Consider the following 26,551-nt stretch of genomic DNA (forward strand, 5'->3'; position numbering starts at 1 on the left):
ATTCTATTCACTTATGCAGTCATCCTACTCACTTATGCAAACAATGGATCATACTTACATTTAGTCAGCTACACACTTACACAAACACCACTTCATTTATTCATATAGATAGTAACTCATACTTAGTGTGTTATAAAATCACCATTACAAGTACACAGTTATCCATACAGTCAGTCACTCATACGAGTCTTATGTATACTTATTTATCTACAACTGTCACATGCACTGCCTTTTATTTTTCTAGTTTGTTGGACATATACCATTGAGAAATATATTTGCTCATCACCACACCCATAAAGATATTCACTCATCCAAACAACTTTTATAACATGTTGTCTCAACCTCATATACCTACTGAATCTATTATTCACACATCTTTGGGCAGCCACACACCCCCCACCGAACCCCACACACATTCACTCTCCCATACAACTACTCAGTTAATTAATCAATAACTAATATAGGCTTTCATGTAGCTAGTAACCAACTGGTGCAGCAGTTTACACAACAACTGACAAAGTGATACAGATATTCACACAGTTTAGTCACTATCCAATATATTTAGTGAGACACTATAAATTAGTCAAGTAAACAGTCACACTGCTACTAAATCCTCCATCCAGATATTTATACATCCGTTCTTTCTTCAATGCAGATTGCTATAATATATATATATATATATATAAAAAAAATGCAGATTGCTATATATATATAATACATATTTAAATAACGAACCAAACCACATTCGCTGGATGATGTCCTCAGTGATGTAATCAGTGATGTCACTAATATCTGACATCAGCAGTGGATTGCGGGTGCGCGAGTTATAGTTAGCAGAACTAACTACAATAGCCGAATTTCAGTGGTTTTGTACGAATCAAATGTCCAGCTAACTAGAACAGCCCTGAAACCTATGGTTTTTTCAGTGAATATACATATGTGTCAGGGTGTATTTAAGTATGATTGGATGTAGGAGTGTCTGAATGGATGATTTAGTGGGTGCGTGACTGACTGTATAAGTGAGTGATTAAACGGGTCTTACTGAATGCATGGGTTAGGGAGTAAAATTTGTAAATGTCTAAATTAGTCTGTCAGTTGGTGTGTAAGCGGCTACATGGATTGGTGAGTAGCCACATAAGTGTCTATATGGGTTATGGATTGGTTGTCTGAATATCTGTATGGGTGCCCGAGTGTCTGTGTGGGTGGGGGGGTTGTGACTGTGCATAGATGTGTGAGTGGGTGATTCACTGGGTGTATGAGTTCAAGAATGCATCTGGGACGGGCTGTATGGGTGGGTGTGTATGGGTGTGTTGGTGAGTGAATGGCTGTCTCAGTGGTACATGTGTGAGTAACTACATATGTGAAAGGCAGTATATGTGAGTGTTGGAGTATATAAATGACTATATGTGAGAATTAGTGATTGTGAGAGTGGCTGTATGGACGAGTGTGTGCTTGTATCAGTGATTGTACAAGAGAGTAAGTATGTGTTAGTATCTGTATGAATAATTGAGGTGGTGTGTGTATAACTGTATAGGTGAGTACATGGGAGTTCGATTTATTCTTTGCATGACTGACTAGGTGTGTGTAACTCCATGGATGAGTGGTGGTGTGTGAGGGTCTGTATAGGTGAATGAGTGCATATGGTAGTGCTGTATTGATGAGTAACAGCATGTATGAGTGACTGTATGGGTGAATGGGTGGACGTGTGTGTAGACCTAGGAATCAGTGAGGGGGTATGTAGTAACTGGTATGGGTGTGTCTATAGTTTTGAACATGGTAGTCTGTATTTTAGAGTGGGTGTATCAAAGGTTATATTAGGGTGTGAGGAGATGCATCAGATTATCACTTGGATGATGTCATTTGAAATGTCATCAGTGATGTCACTGAGCATGTCATGAATGATGTATTATGTGACGTCATCAGCAGTGCATTGCCGGGGCTCGAGTTATAGTTAGCTCAACTAACTAGGACATTGGAATTTCTCTGCCTTTGTACGAGTGAAAAATCCCTGAAACCGGTGTTTTTTTCAGTGAATATATATATGTGAATATATATATATATATATATATATATATATATATATATATATATATATGATTCACCAAATGGAGACGCTGCACTCCCAGAGGTTTTGGCACACTTCTTTATTCAATTCGCACTCCTTCAGACCCCACGACGCGTTTCGACAACAGTCTTCCTCAGGTGGGTGTGGTCGCTGATAATCGTATTATTATTAGCGACCACACCCACCTGAGGAAGACTGTTGTCGAAACGCGTCGTGGGGTCTGAAGGAGTGCGAATTGAATAAAGAAGTGTGCCAAAACCTCTGGGAGTGCAGCGTCTCCATTTGGTGAATCATTGTTTGGGGTCCGTGGTCTGACATCCCAACGCTGCACCGGCAGTAAGAGTGCGCCGCTCAGAGACCACATTTGATGGAGAATGTTTTTGTGAGCAGCGGCAACCGGTGTGTGACTGTCATCGCAATACGAGACTAAGAAATCGGCGGGGAGGTACTAATCTCCCGCACGTGTACTTGAAACACTGGAAGACGCAAGTCAAAATTACTTCCAAAGTGCCTTGCGCGATTTCACTCTCGTGGGACCAGCTTCTCAACACAATATGGGGAACTGTGGTCCCTTGCAACTGAAAACACCGATGCGGCCCGTTATTGTGTTTGGAGAAAGGGTCCGGGGGCCAGTAGCACATTTCACAAACAGCGCAATATGGAATTGAAATGGACATGACTATCAACTTTTATTAGAAGCACTTAGCTACATAAAACTACATATCCCATAAGGCCTGTGCACCAACAAAAAGGAAGAGGAAATACGATTATCAGCGACCACACCCACCTGAGGAAGACTGTTGTCGAAACGCGTCGTGGGGTCTGAAGGAGTGCGAATTGAATAAAGAAGTGTGCCAAAACCTCTGGGAGTGCAGCGTCTCCATTTGGTGAATCATTGTTTGGGGTCCGTGGTCTGACATCCCAACGCTGCACCGGCAGTAAGAGTGCGCCGCTCAGAGACCACATTTGATGGAGAATATATATATATATATATATATATATATATATATATATATATATATATATATATATATATATATATATATATATATGATCAAGTCCCCTTGTAGGGATGAAACGCGTAATGGCTGCCGTTTTGTTGATGTGAAACCGACATGAAAATAAACTAATCGGTATTTGAAGAAAGTTGTGGTCCGTGCTCTTTTATGGGATGGGAAGAGTGCTTGGATATAAAGATATATATATATATATTTTTTTTTGTTTTTCTTTCACTTAAAAAAAAAAACTGGTTTCAGGGTCGTTATAGTTAGGAATTAGCATTTAAAAAAACCTTAGAAATTCACAGACAAAAACCATAGGTTTCAGGGGTGTTATAGTTAGCTGGCCATTTCACTCATACAAAACCGTATGCACACGTCACCTCAGGCCCCGTCCCCTCCCTTGCTCACTGTGTAAACGCACCCTGTGGCCGTTCTAAGTTGAGAGATTAGGTCCCCTTGAATCCTAAGGGTCCCTAGGGTCAAACTAGCCCACTAGGTACCTCCAGAAAGCACCACAGAGCTGCGTTCCATTCAGGTGTAAAAAGGGGTGTGGCCTCTGAACACCTCTCTGCAAGGCAGCTCTCTGGCGCATACTGGAGGTACCTGTTGGGCTAGTTGGCCCCCAGGGACCCTCAGGATTGAGGAGGAATTAATTCCCCAACTTACAACGCGCCACGGGCGTGTTTGTACAGTGGTGAAGGAAAGAGACGTGGCCTGAAGTGACATGTCTGCAAACACGCCCGTGGCACGTTTTAAGTTGGGGAATTAATTCCTCCTCAATCCTGAGGGTCCCTGGGGGCAAGCTAGCCCAGCAGGTACCTCCAGTATGCACCAGAGAGCTGCCTTGCAGAGAGGTATTCAGAGGCCACACCCTTTTTCACAATACTCTGCAACGCAGCTCCGTGGCGCTTACTGGAGGTACCTGATAGGCTAGTTGGCCCCCAGGGGACCTCAGGATTGAAGAGTAATTAATTCCCCAACTTAAACCATGCACAGGGTGTGCTTGCAGACATGTCACTTCAGGCCCCCCCTCCTCTGGCGACTAAAGGCCCCGGGGACCCCATCCCCGGGGCCCGACTTTCTAATTTATTTATTTTTATACAAATCTTTTTTTGGGGGAGGGGGGCTGCGTGGCCCTCCCCTCCCGGGCCACGAATAGCCCCAATCCCCCACGGTCCCGCCAGCTCCCCGCCTCCTGAGGGAGCCGGCATTGCTTTTCCACAGGGGGAGCTGCTAACATGCAGCTCCCCATGTGGAAAAGCAATTTGGTTTAGATTTTGAAGAGAGAAAGTTTCCCTGCTCTCTTTAAAAATTCAAACCAAGTTTGTAATGTCACTGACCATGTCATGAGTGATGTAATATGTGACATCAGCAGCAGTGGATTGCGGGCGCGCGAGTTATAGTGAGTACAACTAACTATAATGGAGGAATTTCAATGGTTTTGTACGAGTGAAATGTCCAGCTAACTATAACAGCCCTGAAACCTATGGTGTTTTCAGTGAATTTCTAAGGTTTTTTAAATGCTAATTCCTAACTGTAACATGTCTGAAACCTATGGTTTTTTCAGTGAATTTCGAAGGTTTTTTAAATGATAATTTTTACATATTTTAATTTTTAAATTACATTATATATTTTTAATATAAATGGAAATAAAAATGGTTTTTTAAAATATTGAAACTGAATTTTTTGTTGTTGTTGAATGTATAAGTGCAGAACTATAAGTGTGTTGGTTAGTTAGGATACTGCATGCATAGTGGATAGGGGTTTGAGGCAGTCCATGTGCTAATGCCTGGCTCGCTGCAGAAGTACTTGGATACTGACTGAATGATTAGAGTACTGCAAAGAGAGTGCCTGGGTGAACTTATAAGTGTTAGAATTATTTTTCAGAATCAGTACTGGGCTGAAAGATGCAGCACTGAGGTCTCTCCTAATAACTGGTGAGTAAATCGGAATTTGTAGTGGTGCTGATTTTAAATGAATATTTTAAAAGTTCCAAAACTGCACACAGAAAAATTTCCAAGTGAAACCAGTCAATGTTAGCCTATGGAAGGAAATCAAGTTAGTGGTAAGTACGGTTGGAATTACTTTTCAGGATCAGTACTGGGCTCAAAGATGCAGCACTGAGGTCTCTCGATGTTCACGAGAGTACTACTAAACAGGAACAGGGGTGGGAGCACACCGCTTCAAATCCCAGGAGGGTTCGCCTCTGGCATTGTAGTAAATGCAGTTTCAGTTACTTGCTTGCTTCAAGAGTGTTCGAGTGTTTCGCCACAGTTGGCGCAGATAGTGCTGATCTCTAGACACGTGTTTCTGGTTCTTTAACCGTCATCAGACGCTGGTGGGGCCCATAACACCAACATTCAACCTACCACTCTATCCGTGCCGTGTAAAAGGGAGACTTTTCTATACCCAACCAATCTGCATGTACCCTGAGGTCAATGTGATCAACTAGTTGCTATAGACTTGGTGATACAACTTAATACTCTAAATATTCAATAAACCTAACAATGAAATGACCACCCGACACAGTAATTCAAACAGAATATTGTTTATCTAAATCAAATTGTAAGAAAAGCCAATTAAACGCAAGATCATTTTTTCCCATATTTACCTATTCTGGCTAAAAGTCGTTTTCTAAGTCAGAACTGGTCCTCAGCAAAAGTTAAAGATTTCTAGCCGTCATGTAGAGTCACCGTCCTCTCCGTCAGCGTCGGGACCTCTGATGATTGGTTCGAGAAGAAGTGGCGCTAGACCGCTCTAGTCTACTAATATTTATACTAAAATTTACATTCCAATGTTGCAAACATAACTTTCAAAACATTCGATTGGCGGAAAATATGTTGTCTTGGTACATTAAGCTACACCATTAAATTTTCTCATGTATTGATAGTTTCAAATTCTAAATAGAAATTAGAAGTCCATAGCTAATTCGTTACTTTTACGGCTGTCTCCTCAGGATAAAATGTATCTCATCCATGGGACCATTATAAGTTCATCAGGTCGGATTTTGGGTTGCAACATTTTCTTCACGTTCAGGGGCATCTGGCAACACTCCCAGATCTGTCGTCATGTTCATGGCTTTTCAGTTCAATCAGAGGACAGGGTCGCAGTCAGCGCAAAGCCTCTTTTCATATTTTCATCTACTCGAATGCAGGCTGCGGGTGGTGGCCATTTTACAGCAGGCCACAATGGTCAACTTAAGCGAAGAAAACACAAAATCATAATTACTACATGGAAATGATTATACAGTGTTATTCCCCTGCTAATACCCTTATGTGTATGTATTTATCTAGCCATTTGTGACATCAAAAAGCCATTAATGCATATTTATTATAAGCGCAAAACACAAAAAAACATCACATAAGCAACATCTATTACTGTCAATTTGCTCACCAACTTAGTTCACTTATTATTTTAGACATGCAATTGCATTCCCACGTGTAATTCTTCTGTTAATAAGGTTGGTTAGACAAGACTCGACAAATCTTTAGTAATTACTAATTAATCAGTAGTACTTTTAATAATGACATACGAAAATGAAACCGGTATTTGGTTAAAAATTGAAAACCCTGCTCCAGCAATAACAGGTGAGTAAATCGTAATTCGGCTGATTTTACTTCGGTCCAGTATATATAGAGCCACTTTCCTACACCATCCCCTCCCTTCACCACTGTGCAAACACGCCCTGTGGCACATTTTAAGTTGGGGAAATAATTCCCCTTCAATCTTGAGGGTCCGAAGAGACCAACTAGCCCACTAGGTACATCCGGTAAGCGCCACAGAGCTGCGTAGCAGAGAGATGTAAAAAGGCGCACGGCCTGCACCACCTCTCTGCAACACAGCGCAGTGGCACTTCCTGGAAGCACCTGGTGGGCTACTTGGCCCCCAGGGTCCCTCAGGATTGAAGAGGAATTTTTTCCCCAACTTAAAACGCACCGCATGGCGTGTTTGCACACATCACCTCAAGCCCCGTGACCTCCCTTCACCAGTGTGTAAACGCGCCCCATGGCGCATTGTAAGTTGGGAGATTAAGTCCCCTTGAATCCTGAGGGTCCCTAGGGTCAGACTAGCCCACTAAGTACCTCCAGTAAGGGCCACAGATCTGCATTGCAGAGGGGTGTAAAAAGGGGCGTTGCCTCTGAACACCTCTCTGCAACGCAGCACCCTGGCGCATACTGGAGGTACCTGGGGGGCTAGTTGGCTCCCAGGGACCCTCAAGATTGAAGGGGAATTAATTCCTCAACTTAAAACGCTCCACAGGGCGCGTTTGCACAATGGTGAAGGAAGGGGGCGGGGCCTGAGGTGACATGTCTGCAAACATTCCTCTTCAATCCTGAGGTCCCCTGGGGGCCAACTAGCCGGAACCTCCAGTATGTGCCAGGGGGCTGCGTTGCAGAGAGGTGTTCAGAGGCCACGCCCCTTTTTACACCTCTCTGCAACGCAGCTCTGTGGCGCTTACTGGAGGTTCCTGGTGGGCTAGTTGGCCCCCAGGGACCCCCCAGTATTGAAGGGGAATTTGTTCCCCCCTCTGCAAACGCGCCAGGGGGTGCGTTTGCAGAGTGATGAAAGGAGGGGGCGTGGCCTCCTCCCCGATCCCGTTTAAAAAAAAATATATATATATTTTTAAGAAGAGGGGCGTTGTAGCCCCCCTTTTTCTTATTTTTTGGCCCTGGGGGCCTGCCCCCTAATTTTCTTTTTAATTCTAAATTTTAAAACTGTGGAGGGGGGCCGCGTGGCCACCCTCCCGAGGCCTTAATCTGCCCCGGGGCATGGGCCTTTTTTTAAAATAATTTGTATTTGGAGGGGGGCTGCCTTGCCCCCCTCCTATGGCCACTGATTGCCCCGGGGACCTCATCCCCCGGGGCCAGCCCTTTTTTTTTTTTTTTTTTTTTTATAAAAAAAACATTTTGGGGAGGGGCCCGCTTCATCATTAAAATTATATATTGTCCATATCTTTGTAAAAATAATGTTGATAACATTCCTGATTTACATTGGCTACACTCCATGTTTTGATTTGCAGCTTTAACAGTCCGGTAATGTTAAATATAGAAATCTTTCAGTGACTACATTAGTGCTAGATGTATACATACAAATTTCACAATGATGTTCCCATTTATAACAAAGAGCAAAAATATTTTCTATTTCTACACCTTCTAAAACAGGAAGCATATACATTAGAAATTCCTGAGCATCTGGTTGGATATTTTGCGTAAATTGTGTAGAACCAGAACATGCATCCAAAAGATTACGAACATCAGAAACAGTTTGTATTTTACTTGTACCGGTTCTCAATTTTTCATAAACAGAATGCAACAAGGAACAAAATCTTTTTTCCCCAGATTCTCCATAATTTGCTGTTACAAACCTTCAAGATAAAAAACAACATTGACCACTACATTAGCATAGCAGTGGACACCTGAACTATTTTCAAACTGATCACCAACAATCTCTTCAACAGTGTCCTTTTTCTTTTTGCTTGCAAGGACTACATTATCTTGTTTTTTTCCCTTCTCTGCACCTTCAGTACAGATATTCTCATACCTTCTTTTTCGACCAACCACACACTTTTCAAATACAGGATATTGACCTAAATTGGGAGCAACCTATTATACTCTTTTACACTGTTTGCATCTGCAGTTACCTTTGTGTCACCAAAATCAATAAAAAACAAACCAGATAATGTTCTGACTCGCGACAAAGCAACATATGCCATACCCTCTTTAAACACGGTAGATCCAATGTTCACCAATGCACTGTCTACACTTAATCCTTGAGATTTATGAATAGTCACTGCGTATGCCAGAGAAAATAGAAATTTCCTACAGACATATAAATCTTTAACAAACAAAAAACTAACTGGACAACGACCAATTTCTTTAACTTCTTCAATCTGATCAAATTTAATTTTTAAAAATTCAATTCCATCTTTTTTCTGATAATTAACAAAATCCACAACTTTACCCATTGCTCCATTAACTAAACCTTTTTCTACATCCAAATTACGCCTTAAAATTAACCGACAGTTTATACATGCATATAGATTCTTTTCTAAACCAGCCGTTTTAGATATCTTTTTCTAAAGAATCCAGTTTTGTTTTCAATGTTCCCGTCAAAATAATAGTGATTCCTTCATGCTCTATTTTATTGATGGCTTCCATTTTTATAATTTCTTCATTTTCCAGTTTCAATAGTTCTTCGTTGAATCAGAAGGAGCAAAGTCAGCGGTAACCCTCTAGGACAGCACCGGATTATCAATTAACCCTTGTATTGGTTGGTGACAAATTCTAATTCACCCTATGTGTGCGCTCTTGAATAGTACCCGCTAACACAATACCTCCCAGTCCTTGAGGTTATCAGTCTCAAGGTTTTCGAAGGTGGGAAAAATGAGGATTCTCAGTCCTCTAGGGATCTTATCATTTTCCATATATTTTTCAAGAGTTGTTCCGTTCCACCAACGAGCCATTTCGGCTTTTTTTAGTCTCTCCAGCTTTTGAAACTTACTTTTAAGACCCTCGGAGCTGGGGGTTGTTGTAACCAAACCTCCCGTCTTAGAGCCAGTTGTAAACAAATCCTGTGCTAACTCATGTCTTCTATCCTTAAATTGGGCCATCTTGGTTCAGGGAGTGAATTGGAGTTAAATGTCTTCCAATTCGGACGATTTATAATAGTACCAAATATTTGTTGGGGTGAATCCGTGCTAACTGGGGTGTCAATATGAGTCAGAAGGAGCAAAGTCAGCGGTAACCCTCTAGGACAGCACCGGATTATCAATTAACCCTTGTATTGGTTGGTGACAAATTCTAATTCACCCTATGTGTGCGCTCTTGAATAGTACCCGCTAACACAATACCTCCCCAGATACTGGGGCAAAATGAAACATAAACAGCAAAAGGCGCACCACTTCCACAAATATAAATAATATCAAATTAGTCCATGTACATGAGATATTTTCTTTTTCAAATTGATCTTCTTTATTATTCATACTCTGTTTTAAGAATTTGCTGCATTCTTAAATGCACAAAGGCAAGCATTAAGTTTGAGACCATGCTTTCCTCAGCAATAATGAGAAGTTTCATTTTATTCAGGACTCTTGAAACTTCACAACAAGCTTCTCCAGGTAGCTTGTGGTATTCCAATTTGTTCTCATGCTCTATTGGTAGCATTAGTAAACGATGTAAAGTAATTCCTTTAATGTTATGTGCTGCCAACCCAGTTGGAGCGGTGACAACACAAGACAAATGCGACTCAGTTGTTTTCTGTAGATAACTTGTAATTACTTTAATTAAGAAACATTTTCCTGTTCCAGCTTGTCCACTCACATACATTCGGATAGGTTGCAATGATGTGCATTAGCACTCTTTCTTTTCATGAAGTAATCCATGGTCAATCTGTTGTCTCACTTGCTGATATATTTGTTTCTGTTCAACATTTAGTTGTTCTTACAAGTTTGCTAAATCCATTACATCTTCTTGAGCTTGATGCATTGCTGTTTCCACCTCATTCATGGCAATTGCTGATTCATTTTCAACAATTGGTTGACCTAGTGGATCTTGACTCAGTGCAGCAGAACTTTGATCAGGAAGCTACAATTGCAACTGAGATTGCTAGAGACAGTTCTCAAGACAGTCAATTTCATAATTCAACATTTTCACATAATTTGCAAAAGCACTGCATTGTATGCTATCTTTACAAGCATTAAATGAATCTTCATAGCTCAGAAAATCTCCAAGGAATTCCAGTTCTGAACACCACGGTTTGAACAGTTGCAAAAGGGCTAAATAGTAAAATTCCCTTTTATCAGCAGTGTCGCAACTCAGCTTCCTGTGATTAATCAAATTTCCTTTCCTTTGTTTCACCAAACATCCTTCTTAACCAATGACTTCATATTTTCCATCATTGATGTTCTCTATAGTATTCCGTTTGAAAGTGTAGTTTTGCAGCACTTCATAGAGACATGTTCTCAAAATGATGACTTCTGTTTGGGTAATATGTGTCCAACATATTAGTTTTCAAAATATCTGTACTTTCTGGTTCTTTTTCTGCTAAATATTCTATTTCTTGAACAGATTTCAGTACCCGATTTCGCATTGCTGCAAGACCTAGACTCACCCAAATGATTCTTCTACTTTTGGAGTATAGACTTGCAGAGGATAACCGATCTGAACATTCATATGCTCCAATTTGATGCGATAACATCTTCAAACTGAAACTGTATAATTTCTTACTTAGAGTCTTCTCGTGAGAAATCTTTTCCACATTTTTCAATTCCATCTTTTCTGATTTAGTAATGTAGGACGATACATATCGAGCAACAGCAATGGAATTGTCTGCAACATACTGAATATCCATGTTAGCATTCCACATGGATAAAATAACTGGACTGTAGTCATTTATGTTTTTTGACTCTTTGCTTCTTCTTAAGTTGTAGGTATTTTTCGGAAACTTTCTTGTGATGGTATGTCGCATAGCTGAAAAAACTGTTCACTCTTCCTTTGGATAATACAGGACGTGGAAATGCAAAACGAAATTTGGTATAGAACTTATCCTTAGACTTGTACTTTCGTCGACAGTATTTTCCATATCTATGGCTTTGGAATCGTAAGAATTGTTGTTTTAAGTTTTTATCTCCTCTGCTTTTGAGTACAGCTCATGTGGCAAATTCTTCAATGAAAGACAAAACAGTATCATCTGAATCTGTTCCAAATTTGGGGGCGTCCTTGATCCATAACATGTGTATGAGGAGCACCTCTTGCTTGATACTCCTTTCTCCAAAAGAAATCCACAACTTCTCCAAGAGGAGGATTCTTTTTATTGCGGATGAAAGACATCATAGCTCCAAATCTATGATTGAAATATCTGCATACATTAACAGGATCCAAAGAGCACAATTCTCCAGGTGTCTTGTATTCAATATTTTTTATATTGGAATTTGCCTCTCGAAGAAATTCAAGTAAATCATCCCAAGCGTACACAGCACAGCTTAGGGTAAGGAACCATGTAGGAGTTCCTAAGTTCCGCAGCATACATTTCAGTTCTCCATGATGACGGTACCAATATTCATTAGTCCCACGCTGACATGCCATCAGATTAATCAACTGAGATTCTAACTGATCATCTCTGATGCACTTTATCCATAAAATCCTTTGCAGATACATTCTGCAGATGCACTCCAGTTTTTAAAATGTGATTTACTGCATATGAATGTCCAGACAAGTCACTTTCAAACAGAAGATGAAACATAAGGGATACATTGTCGAAATCTTGGATCTTCCGCATATAATCTTGTTGTCCGATATTCAGATGCAAGAATCTGCACAGGACGTTCATCATGTCGTCCACCTTTTCCTGTTGGAAACAACTGCGAGAAACAACGAGCTTCCAAGCTCTCTTCCCATACACTCATGGGACTTCCTTTTGCTTTTAGCCTTTGGAAAAACTCAATCGTATTCCCCATCACTTCTTTGGAATGAAGTGGATGTACACTGTAATCTTCATAGATTTCTTCACATCTGGACATGTCCACTTTTTCAATTTGTCCAGTTGACGTTTCAGTATCTTCTGCTAAATCTATTTCTTCTTCTCCTACAAACACATTTCTATAGTACTCATTTTTTATCAGATACAATGTTGCCTTTTGCACTTTTCTAACATCCACTAACTCTTGCCAGAATTTCTTATTCTTAGTAGGAACACCATTAACTAGAATAACTAGTAGTTCATTTTCTGCACGGTCTACACCAATAGTTTCAATGTTTTTCTTTAAATCTAACGGTGAATACACAACTCTTCCTTTTAATCCTCTTTGTAAATCTGATGGAGGCAATTTACCTGTTTTAGGCTCCATACGAACAATAGCCTGAAACGGATGCCCACATTGAATGAGAATAGACTCATAGGTATTTAAATCAATCAGCTCTGGAGGAATAGCAACCATCTCTAGATTATTATCAACAGCTCTAGCAGGCATATTATTCTCATCTAATTTGTAATAACAATATTTGAAAATGCGCTGGTCAGAACCCAAATCAAAACAATCCTCTACCAACAAATAAGTTGCAAATTCCTTCCACTTATTATTTTCGGTTTTACTTTTTAATTGCAGATTGACACTCCTAGTCTGATTTTTATAGTGAGTTCGCCGACAACAAATACAAGAAAATTTGGTCTTTCACCAGAAATCACCTTAAATTGTGATTTGATCTTCAAAAAATTTTGTAATCATGGGTTCTACATGGTCTTCAACATTTGTTCTATTAATGTGTCAGCTTCTGCACTCTTGTTGAGGACCAAAGTAACAACTAAATATCATCACAAACCTTCTTCACATCTGATACTGACCCACGCAAAAGAGCACTGTTCAACTCATTTAACTTTAGTGTTGGACTTTTTGCATAATACAATCTTCTCACTAACTTCCGCATTTGAGCATGATGTACTGCCAACTTTCCGAGAAAGACAAGCCAGAGCATGACCTTGCAAACCAGTATTTTTTCTCACTCTGCAAGGGTCTAGTCCATGCTACACCTTAATCTTTTGTTTAACACTTTTTTTACTATATGCTCGTAAGAAATTGCATAATTTATCAATAAATTCTTGTTGTACACTACAAATACTACTGCAATCCCAAGTGTACACTGGGTCTTTAGGAAGTCTGTATAACACAGTGAAGACCGCTTCTAGAGTATGACCGAGTAAATGTGAAGTGAAAAGTGCTAAGGTGGGCACATTACAAAAAGTGACGGACTGGCATCACACACCACCTGGTGTCATGCTTCATCTGCCAGTCCTCGCCCTCCAAAAACCGTGTTTGGTGGAGGGCGGGCATACACTAGGGATGCACTTCTAAACTAAGTGGGGGCCCGGAGGGTAATGTGAGTTTAAAAAGCCATAATAGTGCACCTGACAACTTTTTATTCTAATGTGGTGACTAGATGGAAATAAAAACGTAAGTGCGGTGAATAGGGACCTTAATTATCCCATCGCCGCTGTGTTAGAGGTCGACATGTTTCTGCCAGTTGTCCAAAAAGGTACGCGGCATTCATCAGGACCAAATAGAAAAAGGGAGGGCTCCTAGTCTAATCAAAGACTATCCACTGGGTGTGGTGGCCTATGGTCACTCAACACTAAGAGGGTACATTAACCTGTGAAGAGAGAAACACACACAAACAATAATGAACATGTGCAGATTTTACAAAAAACAAACTCGGTCTAATCAATCATGAGCCATATGCATACGTAAAATTGTAGTGTGTGGCTAAAAGGTGAGCTATACAGTGTCAGACATCTGTGTTCATTTTGACAAAAATAGCATAATAAGACATTATCTATGGTCTTACCCTGCTCTTTCAACCTCCTTGCCCCATGGGAGTTGGAATGAGGAGAGCCCCTGTAGTCAAACTCTAGGGGATACAAAAGAGTAACTAATCAGAGGCATGCTAGCAGAAAACACTGTGGGCCATCTCAGCAAGATGTCCTGGAAAGGCCTTCTTTCTTCATACACTCACACACTTACTTCGTCAAGGTGCGCTCTCCACGGAATCACCTGTAGATTATACGTCCATCCTCCCCGGCGATGGTTTAGCACTGGGAAAGAGGAGTTTAAATAGTGTCCAGGTAGTGGGTGTGACCCAACAATCAACCTACTCATGTTCAGGTGAGGTGGCGCTGCGTGATGACATGCAGCTTCCTGTGTCCCGAGCGGCGGAGCCAAGATGTACCAGGACTAGCCTGGAGTGGGGCGTGCCTAGGGAAGTGGTGATCGCCTATCTCTCCACACACACGGAGTGGAGAGGCGCAATAAGACTATCTGAATAAAGGGAGGGCAGAGAATTGCATGAGGAAACGTGTGCATTAAGGGGGCATGACTAATGCCAACAAGGCTTACGCATGGAAGCGCGAGCGAAAATTTTGCGAAATGAATTGCACAAAATCACGTGAATGGGAGAGCGTGCCGGTATTATGCTGATTCCCAAGGCAACCAGTAGAACATAAAGGCTTAGTGTGCAAAAAAAGGCAAGAGGTAAAAGGTAAAAAGGGGGGGGGGGGGGGGGTTTGCCGGTGAAGAGCATGCACTCTATGCAATTTTTTTGTCAAGTCAAAAGCAATGCACAGATATTGTAGTGATTCAGGCCTTCAGGGACAGAAAGGCTATTTATTCATCTGGAGCCACGGGATGTCATCATTAAGGCCATGTTTCCATGATTGTAAACAAAAACACCCAGCGTGGTTCCCTAACATGAAGGGCATGGGAAAGATCCCCTTTCCTATTTTTCATCACTTCAAGTACAGTCCATTTAAGATCACGGTCTGTATGGTTTTTCTCGAGGAAGTGTCTGGTCAGTTTTGTATTTTCCTTTTTGCAGCGGAAAGTGCTGCGATGTTCATTGATGCGTGTCTTGACCTTTCTTGTAGTCATACCCACATACATCAAATGGCAAGAGCACATCAGGAGATCCACCACGTTCTCAGTGTTACAATTACTAAAATTGCGCAATACCCAAGGTCTGTTTGTGCCCATGTCGACCTCTTTCATTGTGCTGGTGAATTGACAGGCCACACATGCGCCACATGGTGAATGTCCCGTGGGGCGATCATGGTTCCAAAGGGTGGACTGGTCGTCTCTGAACGATGAGGGACTTTTGGCATTGACTAGTTCGTCCCTAATATTGCGGCTCCTTTTGTATGCAAAAAGGGGCTGAGCCCATGTGATCGCGCCTTTATTAAGGATATGCCATTTCTTCTTGATTAGGTTTTGAATTTTGTTCGAGGTTGGTGTAAAAGTCGTAACACAGACTGTCCTGTCTGTTTTTGTATGTCTTCCAGGACTGCTCCTCGATGGTTGTTTTTTGCGCGTTTCTTAGCATTGCGTACCACTTTTTTGGGGTAGTGTCTAGCCACAAGTTTCTCCTCGAGTGAGTGATGCCAGTCCGTCACTTTCATGTGCCCACCTTAGCACTTTTCACTTCACATTTACTCGGTCACACTCTAGAAGCGGTCTTCACTGTGTTATACATGTTAGTTTGGAGGCTGGCCGTCTTCTAGTGCCCTACTGGCTCTGGTTCCTTCCTCAGGCCTGTACCTGAGGTTTCTAGTGGTTACATCTTTAGGAAGTCTCCCTAGAACTTCAGCTATAACTTCTTCTGCATTTCTGGGAACCATTTTCTCTTTGTCAATTGGACAACTATTTCTAACCTCATAAGCTCGACTACTGGTGTCAACTGCATGTAATAAATTATTGCTCTGTAAATAACTCTTCATTATAGAAAGGCTCTGAACTTGAACTGTGTTTCCATTCACCCAAAAAAAATGACAAAAATTTGTTCTGTTAATTACTCTTTTCCTCTTACTTTTAACCTTCATTAAATGGATTGGTTTATCTAGTGATCTAGTTCTGTTTAGTACTAAAATGAATAGTTTCCATTATACTTCAAAAGCCTTTTCAACAATGGTTTCAATATGCTTCTTTTTATAAAAGAGCTCTTTTTATATTTCTTCGTATCTTTCAGCAAATTATGTACTACTTTCTTGTAAAATAATTTTTTGCATATTTCATTATACTGATTGACTTTTTACCGTACTTCGTGTCCTTTAACCGACGATTTGCTTTTTTTCCTATTATTTTGAGTATTTTTTCTAGTTGAAGCATTCTCAGTGGTTTCAGCATTCTGTACATTCTGTCTGGTCCTACAAACATTTTCAATAAATTGTTTTGTGATCTTACCAGAAGATTTTTTCTTTTTAACCACATTATGCTGTTTATCCAATACTATTGGTTGATTTTTCTTCAAGTAACTGTCCTTTTTCTGTTCTTTTCTTTTTCTTACTTTGTCCGGCATGATTATTTTATTGGTGATAAACAGTATCTGTAAAAATTAATCATAAATAAATGTATATTAATATCTTTATAAATTATACTTTTCTATTACTATACAAACACATTTTAAATAAATACTGACTAAGAAATTATAGGCCTGAAGAAGAAGTGTAAAAGTGATTAGACCACTACATGCATAGTGCATAGCAGTTTGAAGCACCACATGTCCTAAAGCCTGGCTCACTGCATGAGTACATGCATACTGACTGTATGATTACAGTACCCCCACTACACTAGGTGAATTCATAATTGGTTGAGTTTTACTTTAGTGAATGTTTAACTACATGGTACTGAAAGAGTCACTATGGGATTGCAACAGCAGTCACACTGTTTGCTGGAGTGTATGTATAGTAACTGGGGAATTGTAGGCCTGAAGCACAAGTGTGACATTGGTTACACCACTACATGCATAGTGCATACTAGTTTGAAGCAGTTCATGCCCTAAAGCCTGCCTCACTGCATGAGTACATGCTTACTGACTGAATGATTACATTACTATAAGGAGACACACTTGGTGAATTCATAGTTGGTTGGGTTTTACTTTACTGAATGGATTACTACATGGTACTGAAAGAGTCACTATGGGTTTGCAACAGCAGTCACAGTGTGTTTGCTGGAGTGTATGCATAGTGACTGGGGAATTGTAGGCCTGAAGCACAAGTGTGAAAGTGGTTAGACCACTACATACATGCATAGTGGATAGTTATTTGAAGCAGTCCTTGTGCAAAGGCATGGTTAACTGCACGAGTACTTGGGTACTGACTGAAACATTAGAGTACTTCAAGGAGAGTGCCTGGATGAATCTTTTAAGTTTTTGGCGCAGTGAATAGATTAGTACATGGTGCTAGATGAGTCACTGGAGGAGTGCAAGGGGAGTGACAGGGTGTTTATTGGAGTATATAGATACTGACTGGGAAATTGAAGGTGTGAAAGACAATTGAGTAGGCGGTTAGAGGCCTGCATGCATAGTGGATAGACAGTTGAAGTAGTCCATGTGCTAAGGCCGGGTTCACTACACAAGTACCTAGGTACTGACTGAATCATTAGAGTACTACAAGGAGAGTGCCTCGGTGAATTTATAAATGGTTGGGATTTGGCGCAGTGAATGGATTAGTACATGGTGCTGAATGTGTCACTGGAGAAGTGTAAGGGGAGTGACAGGGTGTTTGCAGGAACTGTATGAATACTGACTGGGGTATTGAAGGTGTGAAAGACGAGTGTGTAGGTGGTTAGAGGCCTGCATGCATACTGGACAGACGTTTGAAGCAGTCCATATGCTAAGGCCTGATTCACTGACTGAATCATTAGAGTACTGCAAGGAGAGTGTCTGGATGAATCTTAAGTGTTTGGGTTTTGGCGCAGTGAATAGATTAGTACATGGTGCTGGATGAGTCACTGAAGGTGTGCAAAGGGAGTGACAGGGTGTTTTTTGGAATAGGTAGATACTGACTGGGCAATTGAAGATGTGAAAGACAATTATGTATATAGTTAAAGGCCTGCATACATAGTGGATAGCCATTTGAATCAATCCATGTGCTAAGGCCTGGATCAGTGCATGAGTACTTGGGTACTGACTGGATGATTAGAGTTTTTTAAGCAGTTGTGTATTCAAAGACATAAAGTACCCAAAACCTTCTCTCTGAATGGTTCCTAAATGCATACAGACTCTGTATGATTCTAGACAACAAACACGATCCCATGCATACTACCAAATCACATTTTCTTGTCTGGACTGGGTAAACACACAATCCACATATTGTACAACTGCACATTATTGTAGAACCCCGACTCATTTTACAAATACATAACCAATGACTGGTTTCTAATTCTACCAAAGTATGAGAACAGGATAGGTTTTTAAATCAGTTATGTGTCTGCAAACACATGAAATACCCAAATCCTTCTCTCAGTACAGTTTCTAAATGCACACAGACTCAGTGTGATTCTAGAAAACAAACCGTATCCCTTGGGTTTTACAAAAACACATTTACTATTCATTTAGTAGTCTACAAGACGTAAGGTGATTGCACACATTCCACAAAAAGTTCTACTACACATTTGTATGGAGTGCTTCTGTCAGAATGATTCCTAAATGCACACAGACTCACTGTGTGATTCTAGACAACCAACACTATCCCTTGCATTTTACAAAAATACACTTACTAGACTACAAGATGTAAGGTGACTGCACCCATTGCACAACATTTTCTACTACACATTAGTACCAAATTGTTTCTTTCAAAATGATTCCTAAATGCACACAGACTCAGTGTGTGATTCAAGACAAACACTATCCCTTGAATTTTACCAAAACACATTTCATAATCTAGAAGGAGAACTGCATTTTAGTGTAGAAACTGGACTCATTTTGCAAATACATAAACAATGACTGGTTTCTAATTCTACCAAAACATGACAACAGCACAGTTATCTGTCTGCAAACACATGAAAAACACAAATGCTTATCACAGGATGGTTTCTAAATGCACACACACTGACAATAAGATTCTAGACAAAAAAAACAACAACAAAAAAAAAAACTTACTCCCTGCACTTTAGCAGGAGAAACACATTAGTCTGATTGAAATGAAAGTAGATCACATACATCCCCTACAATTAAATAACCCCTTTCAAGTTGTTTTGTAGATTAAGAAGTATGTCAGTCACACACCAGATTTTCTTATACAGAATCTCTGCACTGTGCACCTGTCAGCAAAACCAAAGAATGGCAAAGTTTCCCTCTCATTTTGCACGCATATACATGTAAACATCAAATCTCATTCCTTCCCACATTAATTCAAAATCAAACACATTTCTATTGGTTACACATTTCATCCCTTTCCAAATGACATAAATTTGAACCCTACCCCCAATCTGCCTTCTGACTGTTACCATAGAAACAGTTCATTGAACACTTAACTGAGCACACAGGTCACAAGTTCAGCACACAATGTTGCTAATCAAAACAGTGTGCTTGACTTTTTAACATACCAGCTTATCCTATATAATGTGCCTTTCAATAAGTTTGTTAACCAATAAGAATCATGTGTTTTAAAAACAGAAACATGCACCCTAGTTTTCAGTGTAGAATGTTGTCAAACAACCAATCATTTCTTTTTTCAAAACTGCATCTTATCCACCATTTTAGAAAAATCTTACTTTTCAAACTGCCATTTCATTTACAGAGACCATCTGAGTGCATCCAGACCTCCCTTCAAGATGCTTAGAGTGTGGATTGTGGGACACAGCTATATTTTCTGGAGCCAAAAGGTATGCAGAAAACAAAGGCATTCACAAAGACCTAGGTTTGCCAAATGTAGACATTAAATGGATTGGACAGAGAGGGTTAAAGTGGCACCAATTGATGCCATTGGTAAAATCCTTTTTGCATCTCCAACACCCTGACCTCATAATTGTGCACTGTGGTGGCAATGACCTAGGCCCTTTGACTGGGGTAGGTCTGGAAATGCTTATCAAGGTCACCTTTGCAGAATTGATTTCACTTTTCCCCCAAACTGCCTTTGTCTATTCTAACATATGCCAAAGGCAGAAATGGAACTGGTCCAATCATTTTTGTCCACAGATTGAGAAAGCTAGGAAACGTGAATAAATCTGTTTCTGCTTTTCTCCGAGACTATAGAATGGGGTCCATTTAGAACAACAATTTGTGTTTTAATATGCAAGGCATCTATAGGAGAGATGGTGTACATTTTACTGATGAGGGTAACCGAGTCTTCCTCAACAACTTTAGACTCTGTATAGGTACTTACTTATAAGTACCAAAATCTCTCAAAGAACACAACGGCTCCTTGTAGAGCCACCCAAGATCAAAACACATAAGCTTGATGTTTATCTAAAAATATTTCATTTTTTTTTTGCTTGGAGTCACGCACCAAACGCGCAAGGAATCGCACACCCTACGCGAGAGGAATCGTGCACCCAACGTGTACACACTAGGAACTGCAAGCGGAATCGTGCACCCAACGCGTGCACACCAGGTAAAAAAAATAAAATATCACCTATCACTAATTTCTATTATCCCCGGGGACCCCATCTCCCGGGGATTTTAAAATACGTTGTGGGCCGTGGACGCCCCCACGGTCCCAGCCGGCGCCACGCGTCCTTCGGGAGCCAGCATTGCTTTTCCACATGGGTAGCTGCTAACATGCAGCTTCCCGTGTGGAAAAGCAATATGGTTTAGATTTTGAAAGAGAGTGCAGGTTTCCCTGCTCTCTCTTTCAAAATACAAAGTTTATTATGGGAGGGCGGGAGACTACTGCTCTCTCATAGCAAACAGTGTCCTCTGGACACTGCAGGAGCTGGCCCTTGGGGGTGGCGGTCCCCAGGGCCCTCGAGGGCTCCAGGAGGGGGGCCACGCAGCCCCCCCTCCCTCAATACATAAAGCCCCAGGGGGTGGTGGTCCCCATGGCTTGAGGGGCCGTTGAGCCCCACCGATTTATTTTGTATCCCCGGGGGGGTAGCGGTGCGGGCCCCTCATTAAATTTTACAGTTTTTGCCCCTGGGATTTGGCCCCCCGGGGGCTAATTTTTTTTTTTTTTTATTTATTATTTTTTATAGCCGGATCCGCGCCTCCTTTAAAAAAAAATTGGGCCATGGGAGTCCTGGGACCCCCTAAGCAGGTCTAGAGGGTCAGAGTATTTCTACATAGCCCCCTTTATATGTTTTACACACTTATTCAACAGACTTCTTCAGCCTCGCTTCTACCAAGGCACAAAATGGCTGCCAACAGTTCCTGGTTTCGAATGTTGACAACCAATTGACAGCCAATTAGCATTCAGCGCGTGATCGGGAGGGTTCGCAGAGGGTGCGCGCATCCTCCGAGGCCATAGATATATATGTACTTTTAACTGTAATTTTCTCAGGAACTACTCAACAGATTGAGACCATTTAAGCAAAAGGCACGAGTCTGAACGGAGGACTACCTCTTTGCCACATTTGGTGTAATTCCGTTCAGAAGTTCGGGCTGTAGCTGCGGGTAAAGGTCCAATGGGAAATTGCATGTGGAAAACACGTTTTAGGACCCCCTTTTTTTCTCAGCCCCCGCTTGACGAATCACCACAAAACTTTCAGGATAGGAGTGGACCGGAGCTGGCCAAAAGTTTTGAAAATTTCACGAAGATTCGTCAATCTGCGCCAAAGTTATCGTGAATAGAATGTTGCAGATATCCTATGGAAAATAGGTCCCAACTATAACTACCTACTGGCGATCACCAGTAGGAGATATATATTTGAATTAGAACTAAGGTTACTGTGCTGTCCCATTACCAGATGGATGTTTGACAAATCATCATGCAGGATGAATCTCTGATCCAAGACATGGGCAACTTCATTAAGGTATTTTTATAGATAAACATAGCCGTAGCAAACTTCTTTTTGTTTGGGACACGTTAAAAGCTGTTGTTAGAGGCTATATTATCTATACTAAAATTTAAAATAGATTTAGATCATACTGCCTCATCAATATTTTCTAATCAGAGATCCAAAAAAGTAAAATGCATATTAAAAGATTAGACCTTAATAAAGACTATGGAGGGATGGCCTTACCTATCAGACTTTATTATTTTACTGCTCCTGTGATTATGGCAAATTGTTGAAATACTAAAGATCTATAATTAATTTCATGTTTCTTGATCAGTTGAATTATTTACCAGCAATCATAAAAATGTTGAGATGCCCCCAAAACGGTATAAGGCAAATCAAATGCTTGAGTAGGGGATGTAAGGAGGCACGTTCTCAGTAAGAAAATAGGGTTAAATGCAGAATTACTCCTTTTTCATAATTCAGCACAATCTTGCGGAACGTTTAATTAATTCTGCGTGAATATACTACAAGTAAATTGCACAATCTACACCCACCCCCACTTTTTATACTAAATTATGTTATTTTACACACATAAAGTGTGGCATCTTAAGATTCTACACCAAGCTCCTAAATTAGATATGTTCAAGCACATTGCATGTGTTTTCAGATGTTTAAATTATATAATCAGTGGATAGTGGCACATAGTCAAGATGTGTAAAAAAAGTGTCTATCTTTTGGAATAAACTGTATTAATTTATAAATTTTAGAGAAAAACTAGATTACCCAGGGAGAAGAATGTATGTATAGAGAGGTCAATTGCATATTCACTAATTATACAGCACTGGAAATTTGCAAAGCTCTGAAAACTTGATTTATGAATGAGCTTTTTTTCCTTCACTGTTCGATATTACATGTGAACTTTTGATATATGCAATTGGAATTTAACCTGATTTTTATTATCAAATCGGCAACTGAAATTTATCCAATAGCCTACCCAATATAAAATAGGATTAAAGTACTAACAGACCCAACCAGTAATAGCTGTTAGTGGTGCCAACATATAGGGAGTTTAAAATTGCAAACTTTTGTCCGAGGCCATGAAGGACAATGATGATGATTTTTGGAAGTAATGAGTATCAGAGGTCATCAATGTCCTAAGACATTTATAAGCCTTAATCTTACTAGTAACAAATTTCCTTAGCCCGTGCCCGCAACTGTAATGAACAACAATGTTCCGTGCAATGTGTTTGTTTTCGTAATGTCTTCAGATTTTCACAAATACTGGAAAGAGATTTAAAATGGCAAATTAACCATGGCTGCTGCTGCTTAGCGGGGGTAGCGGGGTGGGTGGGTGGCTCGGGGGGGAGGGGGTGAAGAGGGATAAAAAAAAATTAATTTTTTTTTTTTTTAAATGAATTCCACTTACCTCGGTCCTCTTCCTTTGTTGATGCAGAGAGCAAGAAGCACACAGGCTCCCATAGCAGATACCAACCCTGCTGTCACCAGCATGACAGCAGTGTCGTGATTGGTCAGAGCGCCGTGGTTCAGCGCTCATACAGCGAGTGGGAGCCTATGCATGTTCTCCACCCAGGCTGTGCAATACAGTCGGGTGGAGAACATGCTAAGTGCGCATGACTATTTGGCCGGCCCAGGACGACCGGCCAAACTGTCATGTGCATTAAGACCACTCCACCCATGGCCCTGCTCTGGCCAACCCAACCCGCCCCAAAGCCAATACGGAATAATAAACTGATAACATTGCGTTTTTTTATTTTTCCTTTTTGTACTGCTCACAGAAAAGTGGGGCAATGCTCCTCCTTATCAGAGGAGCCGCTGCTGCAAATTAACCCAATATTAGCTCTTTTCAGGGTTTTGGTGCTTGTTTAATATTTCAGTATTTCCAACCACTAAGAGGGAAAATCAGAAAGTCCGACCAAGTAGAGCCCTGCCTTGGACATAGACGGGATTCTATGATGAAGCATGCCACCAATCATAGGTGAGGGCTGCATGTTCGAAAAACAATCAGTTTCTCTTATGAACGGACCACCTCCACTGCCATCTTGTCCCCTTTTTTAAGTTGTGAATGGCCTGTTGCAATATAATGTAACAGCACCACAATATTGACTTGATCCTCTCAGCTTTGCCCAAAGACCTTGGATTGCTGCTGTTGCCCCACAGCTCCCATCCCGTGCCCTATAATGAGGGTGTTTTTTTCTCCTTTGTTGTGAGTGCCGGGGCAGCTTGCAGCTGTTCCATTGTCCTGTTCACAGTTACAAACACTAGGGCCGCTGTCCAGGTCCTTCTTCATCCACAACATAAGAGGACAGCTAGGACAGCTGCTACTGCAGCCGCCTCTAAAGTGCAGCTGTCAGCTCTCCTGCTCCATCTTTTCCCTCCATATATTGAGGGTAAAGGAGGACTATGGAGAACTGACAGCTGCTGCCCCATTGTTGACAACTGTACTCTTTTTTACGAGTTTTCAGGTGATGTTCATGAACATCAGGTTTTAATTTAATGTGGCGTTTTATCCTCATTAAAATAACATTCTACAAGGGTTCCCTTTGTTACTGGTGTAGCATGTTTTTTTTTAGGGAGAAACAACTCATTAGTGTTGTTTTCTTACCTTTGAATTGCGAACATAATGATTTTAGTTATCAAATGAATAGAATCCCTCTGAACATATTCCACAGGCAACCACATGCTGCGATGTTCATAAACATTGGGAAAATTCAACTAATCAGAATGCTGCTTTTGATTTTTCACATTTTTCAGATGTTTGCATAAATTAAAGAATATATTCAGATCATGTCCATGCACGAAGCTCACTTTTATTTTTATTGTATATGACCAAACCCACAAAAAGAATCAAATGAAACCAATCACACATTGCTTGCCTAATTCAGTGTACCTTGATTGTGGCTTTTTTCCTCTTGGCTAAAATTGCCTTTGGAAATTTCTACCTTTATACAGAAAACTGCTTCTTTTGCACCTTGACTTTGCACTGTGAGTTTCCAAAGTTTGGTGTTTATTTGTCCATGGAGGGCATTAATAACGCAAAGAACAGGTTTTTCTAAGGAGCCTTGTGTCAACCTTAACTACAAAGGTGGAAATGCATTTAAATATAGATAATAATTACTGACTTCTCCTTGAGGGCGTTGACCTGCTGGTAGAGCTCTGGGTCATTCTCTACAGAAGTGGTGATCTTGTGGTTCTCCATGCTAGCAAAAGAGAAGATGATGTGCGTACACAGCATTGGGTCCACATCTGCTGGCCTGTATGTCGCTGGTGCTTCTCTGTACTGCGACCAGTTGGTGAAGTAGCAGGCCAATTTGTAGGCTGAGCCTAGAAAGAGAACAGAGGATGATGTGGGTGGTTGCAAAGGATGCTAAAGGCTTTTGTGGGTCCATCTACAATAGGATCCATACCTCTAGAAAAGGTATGCCAAAGTTCAGCACTTTATTGGCCCTGCGAACAACTTGGAATACACCGGGTGAGGCTCTGTCTGATCATACCAGGCCTGATCTGGCACCTGTCATAGTCCTCTAGCCCACAGCAGTTATAAAATGGTCCCAGGGCTCCCAAGCAGTGAGCAGCTACCAACCACCTAATGCTTTAAAAAACAAATTAATTTTAAGAGTAATAGTGGGACTTTGTGTACTTCGAGCAAGCCACACTCTGCGCACAGACCCTCTACCTCATTTAATAAGCTTCTTCAAATACATGTCTCCACATGCAGGATGAAAAATGTTACGCTTCCAACCCCGCACCCTGCCTGTTCAATGAGAGTGTGGAAGATGGCGTCAGTGGGGCAGACCACCACATCTGCTTAGCTGGCCAGTATGCTAAAGGCCTGCCCTGTGCCATCTGGGTGCAGGCCTTTGTTCTTGAGTCAGCTCTGGGTCTTGGTGGAGCTGGCGGACTTTGAGCCTCTGCAGCACCTCAGCAGTGAGGTTTACATGGGAAAGTTTGTATGGTAAATACTTGGGATGGTGGAAATGGGCCTGGTGGAAATGGGCCTGGTGATTGTACATCACAAATTGACATTGTGAAAACAGGCACAGCCACAGTGTTGCATAAAGGGAAATGTTCAAGCTGCCATGGCAACATGTGTTCGCCCTATGGGAGAGCGTAGAGCAGGGCATGGCAATGTGTGCCTTACATATAGGACAAGGTGAATGTTGACTTAATCTGTGCTACTCACTTGGCACCATTGAAACAGGAATAGCTATGTGAGCTTCACATATAGCATAGTAACCAACCTGTGGAGGCAACGTTCGAAATCCAGAATAG

At 41.0% G+C, this 26,551-nt stretch overlaps 1 protein-coding gene across 4 annotated transcripts in view; it reads right to left on the bottom strand.

Annotated features, from left to right (window-relative positions):
• The window catches only part of LOC146859306 (uncharacterized), a 300,182-nt gene that overhangs the window by 194,423 nt on the left and 79,208 nt on the right, over window positions 1–26,551 (bottom strand). For 2 of the 4 annotated variants that reach the window (XM_085649971.1, XM_085649972.1), the window contains exon 2: window positions 25,402–25,603. The exons of 1 other annotated variant lie outside the window; for it this stretch is intronic. In XM_085649971.1, coding sequence (XP_085506097.1) covers window positions 25,402–25,603 — 202 coding nt within the window. Of the gene's footprint in view, window positions 1–25,401; window positions 25,604–26,551 lie in introns of those variants that run through there. One more of the 4 variants, XM_085649974.1, reaches the window with a different exon arrangement.

Source organism: Triturus cristatus, chromosome 3_2 (genome assembly GCF_964204655.1).
Source record: "Triturus cristatus chromosome 3_2, aTriCri1.1, whole genome shotgun sequence".
Lineage (NCBI taxonomy): Eukaryota > Metazoa > Chordata > Amphibia > Caudata > Salamandridae > Triturus > Triturus cristatus.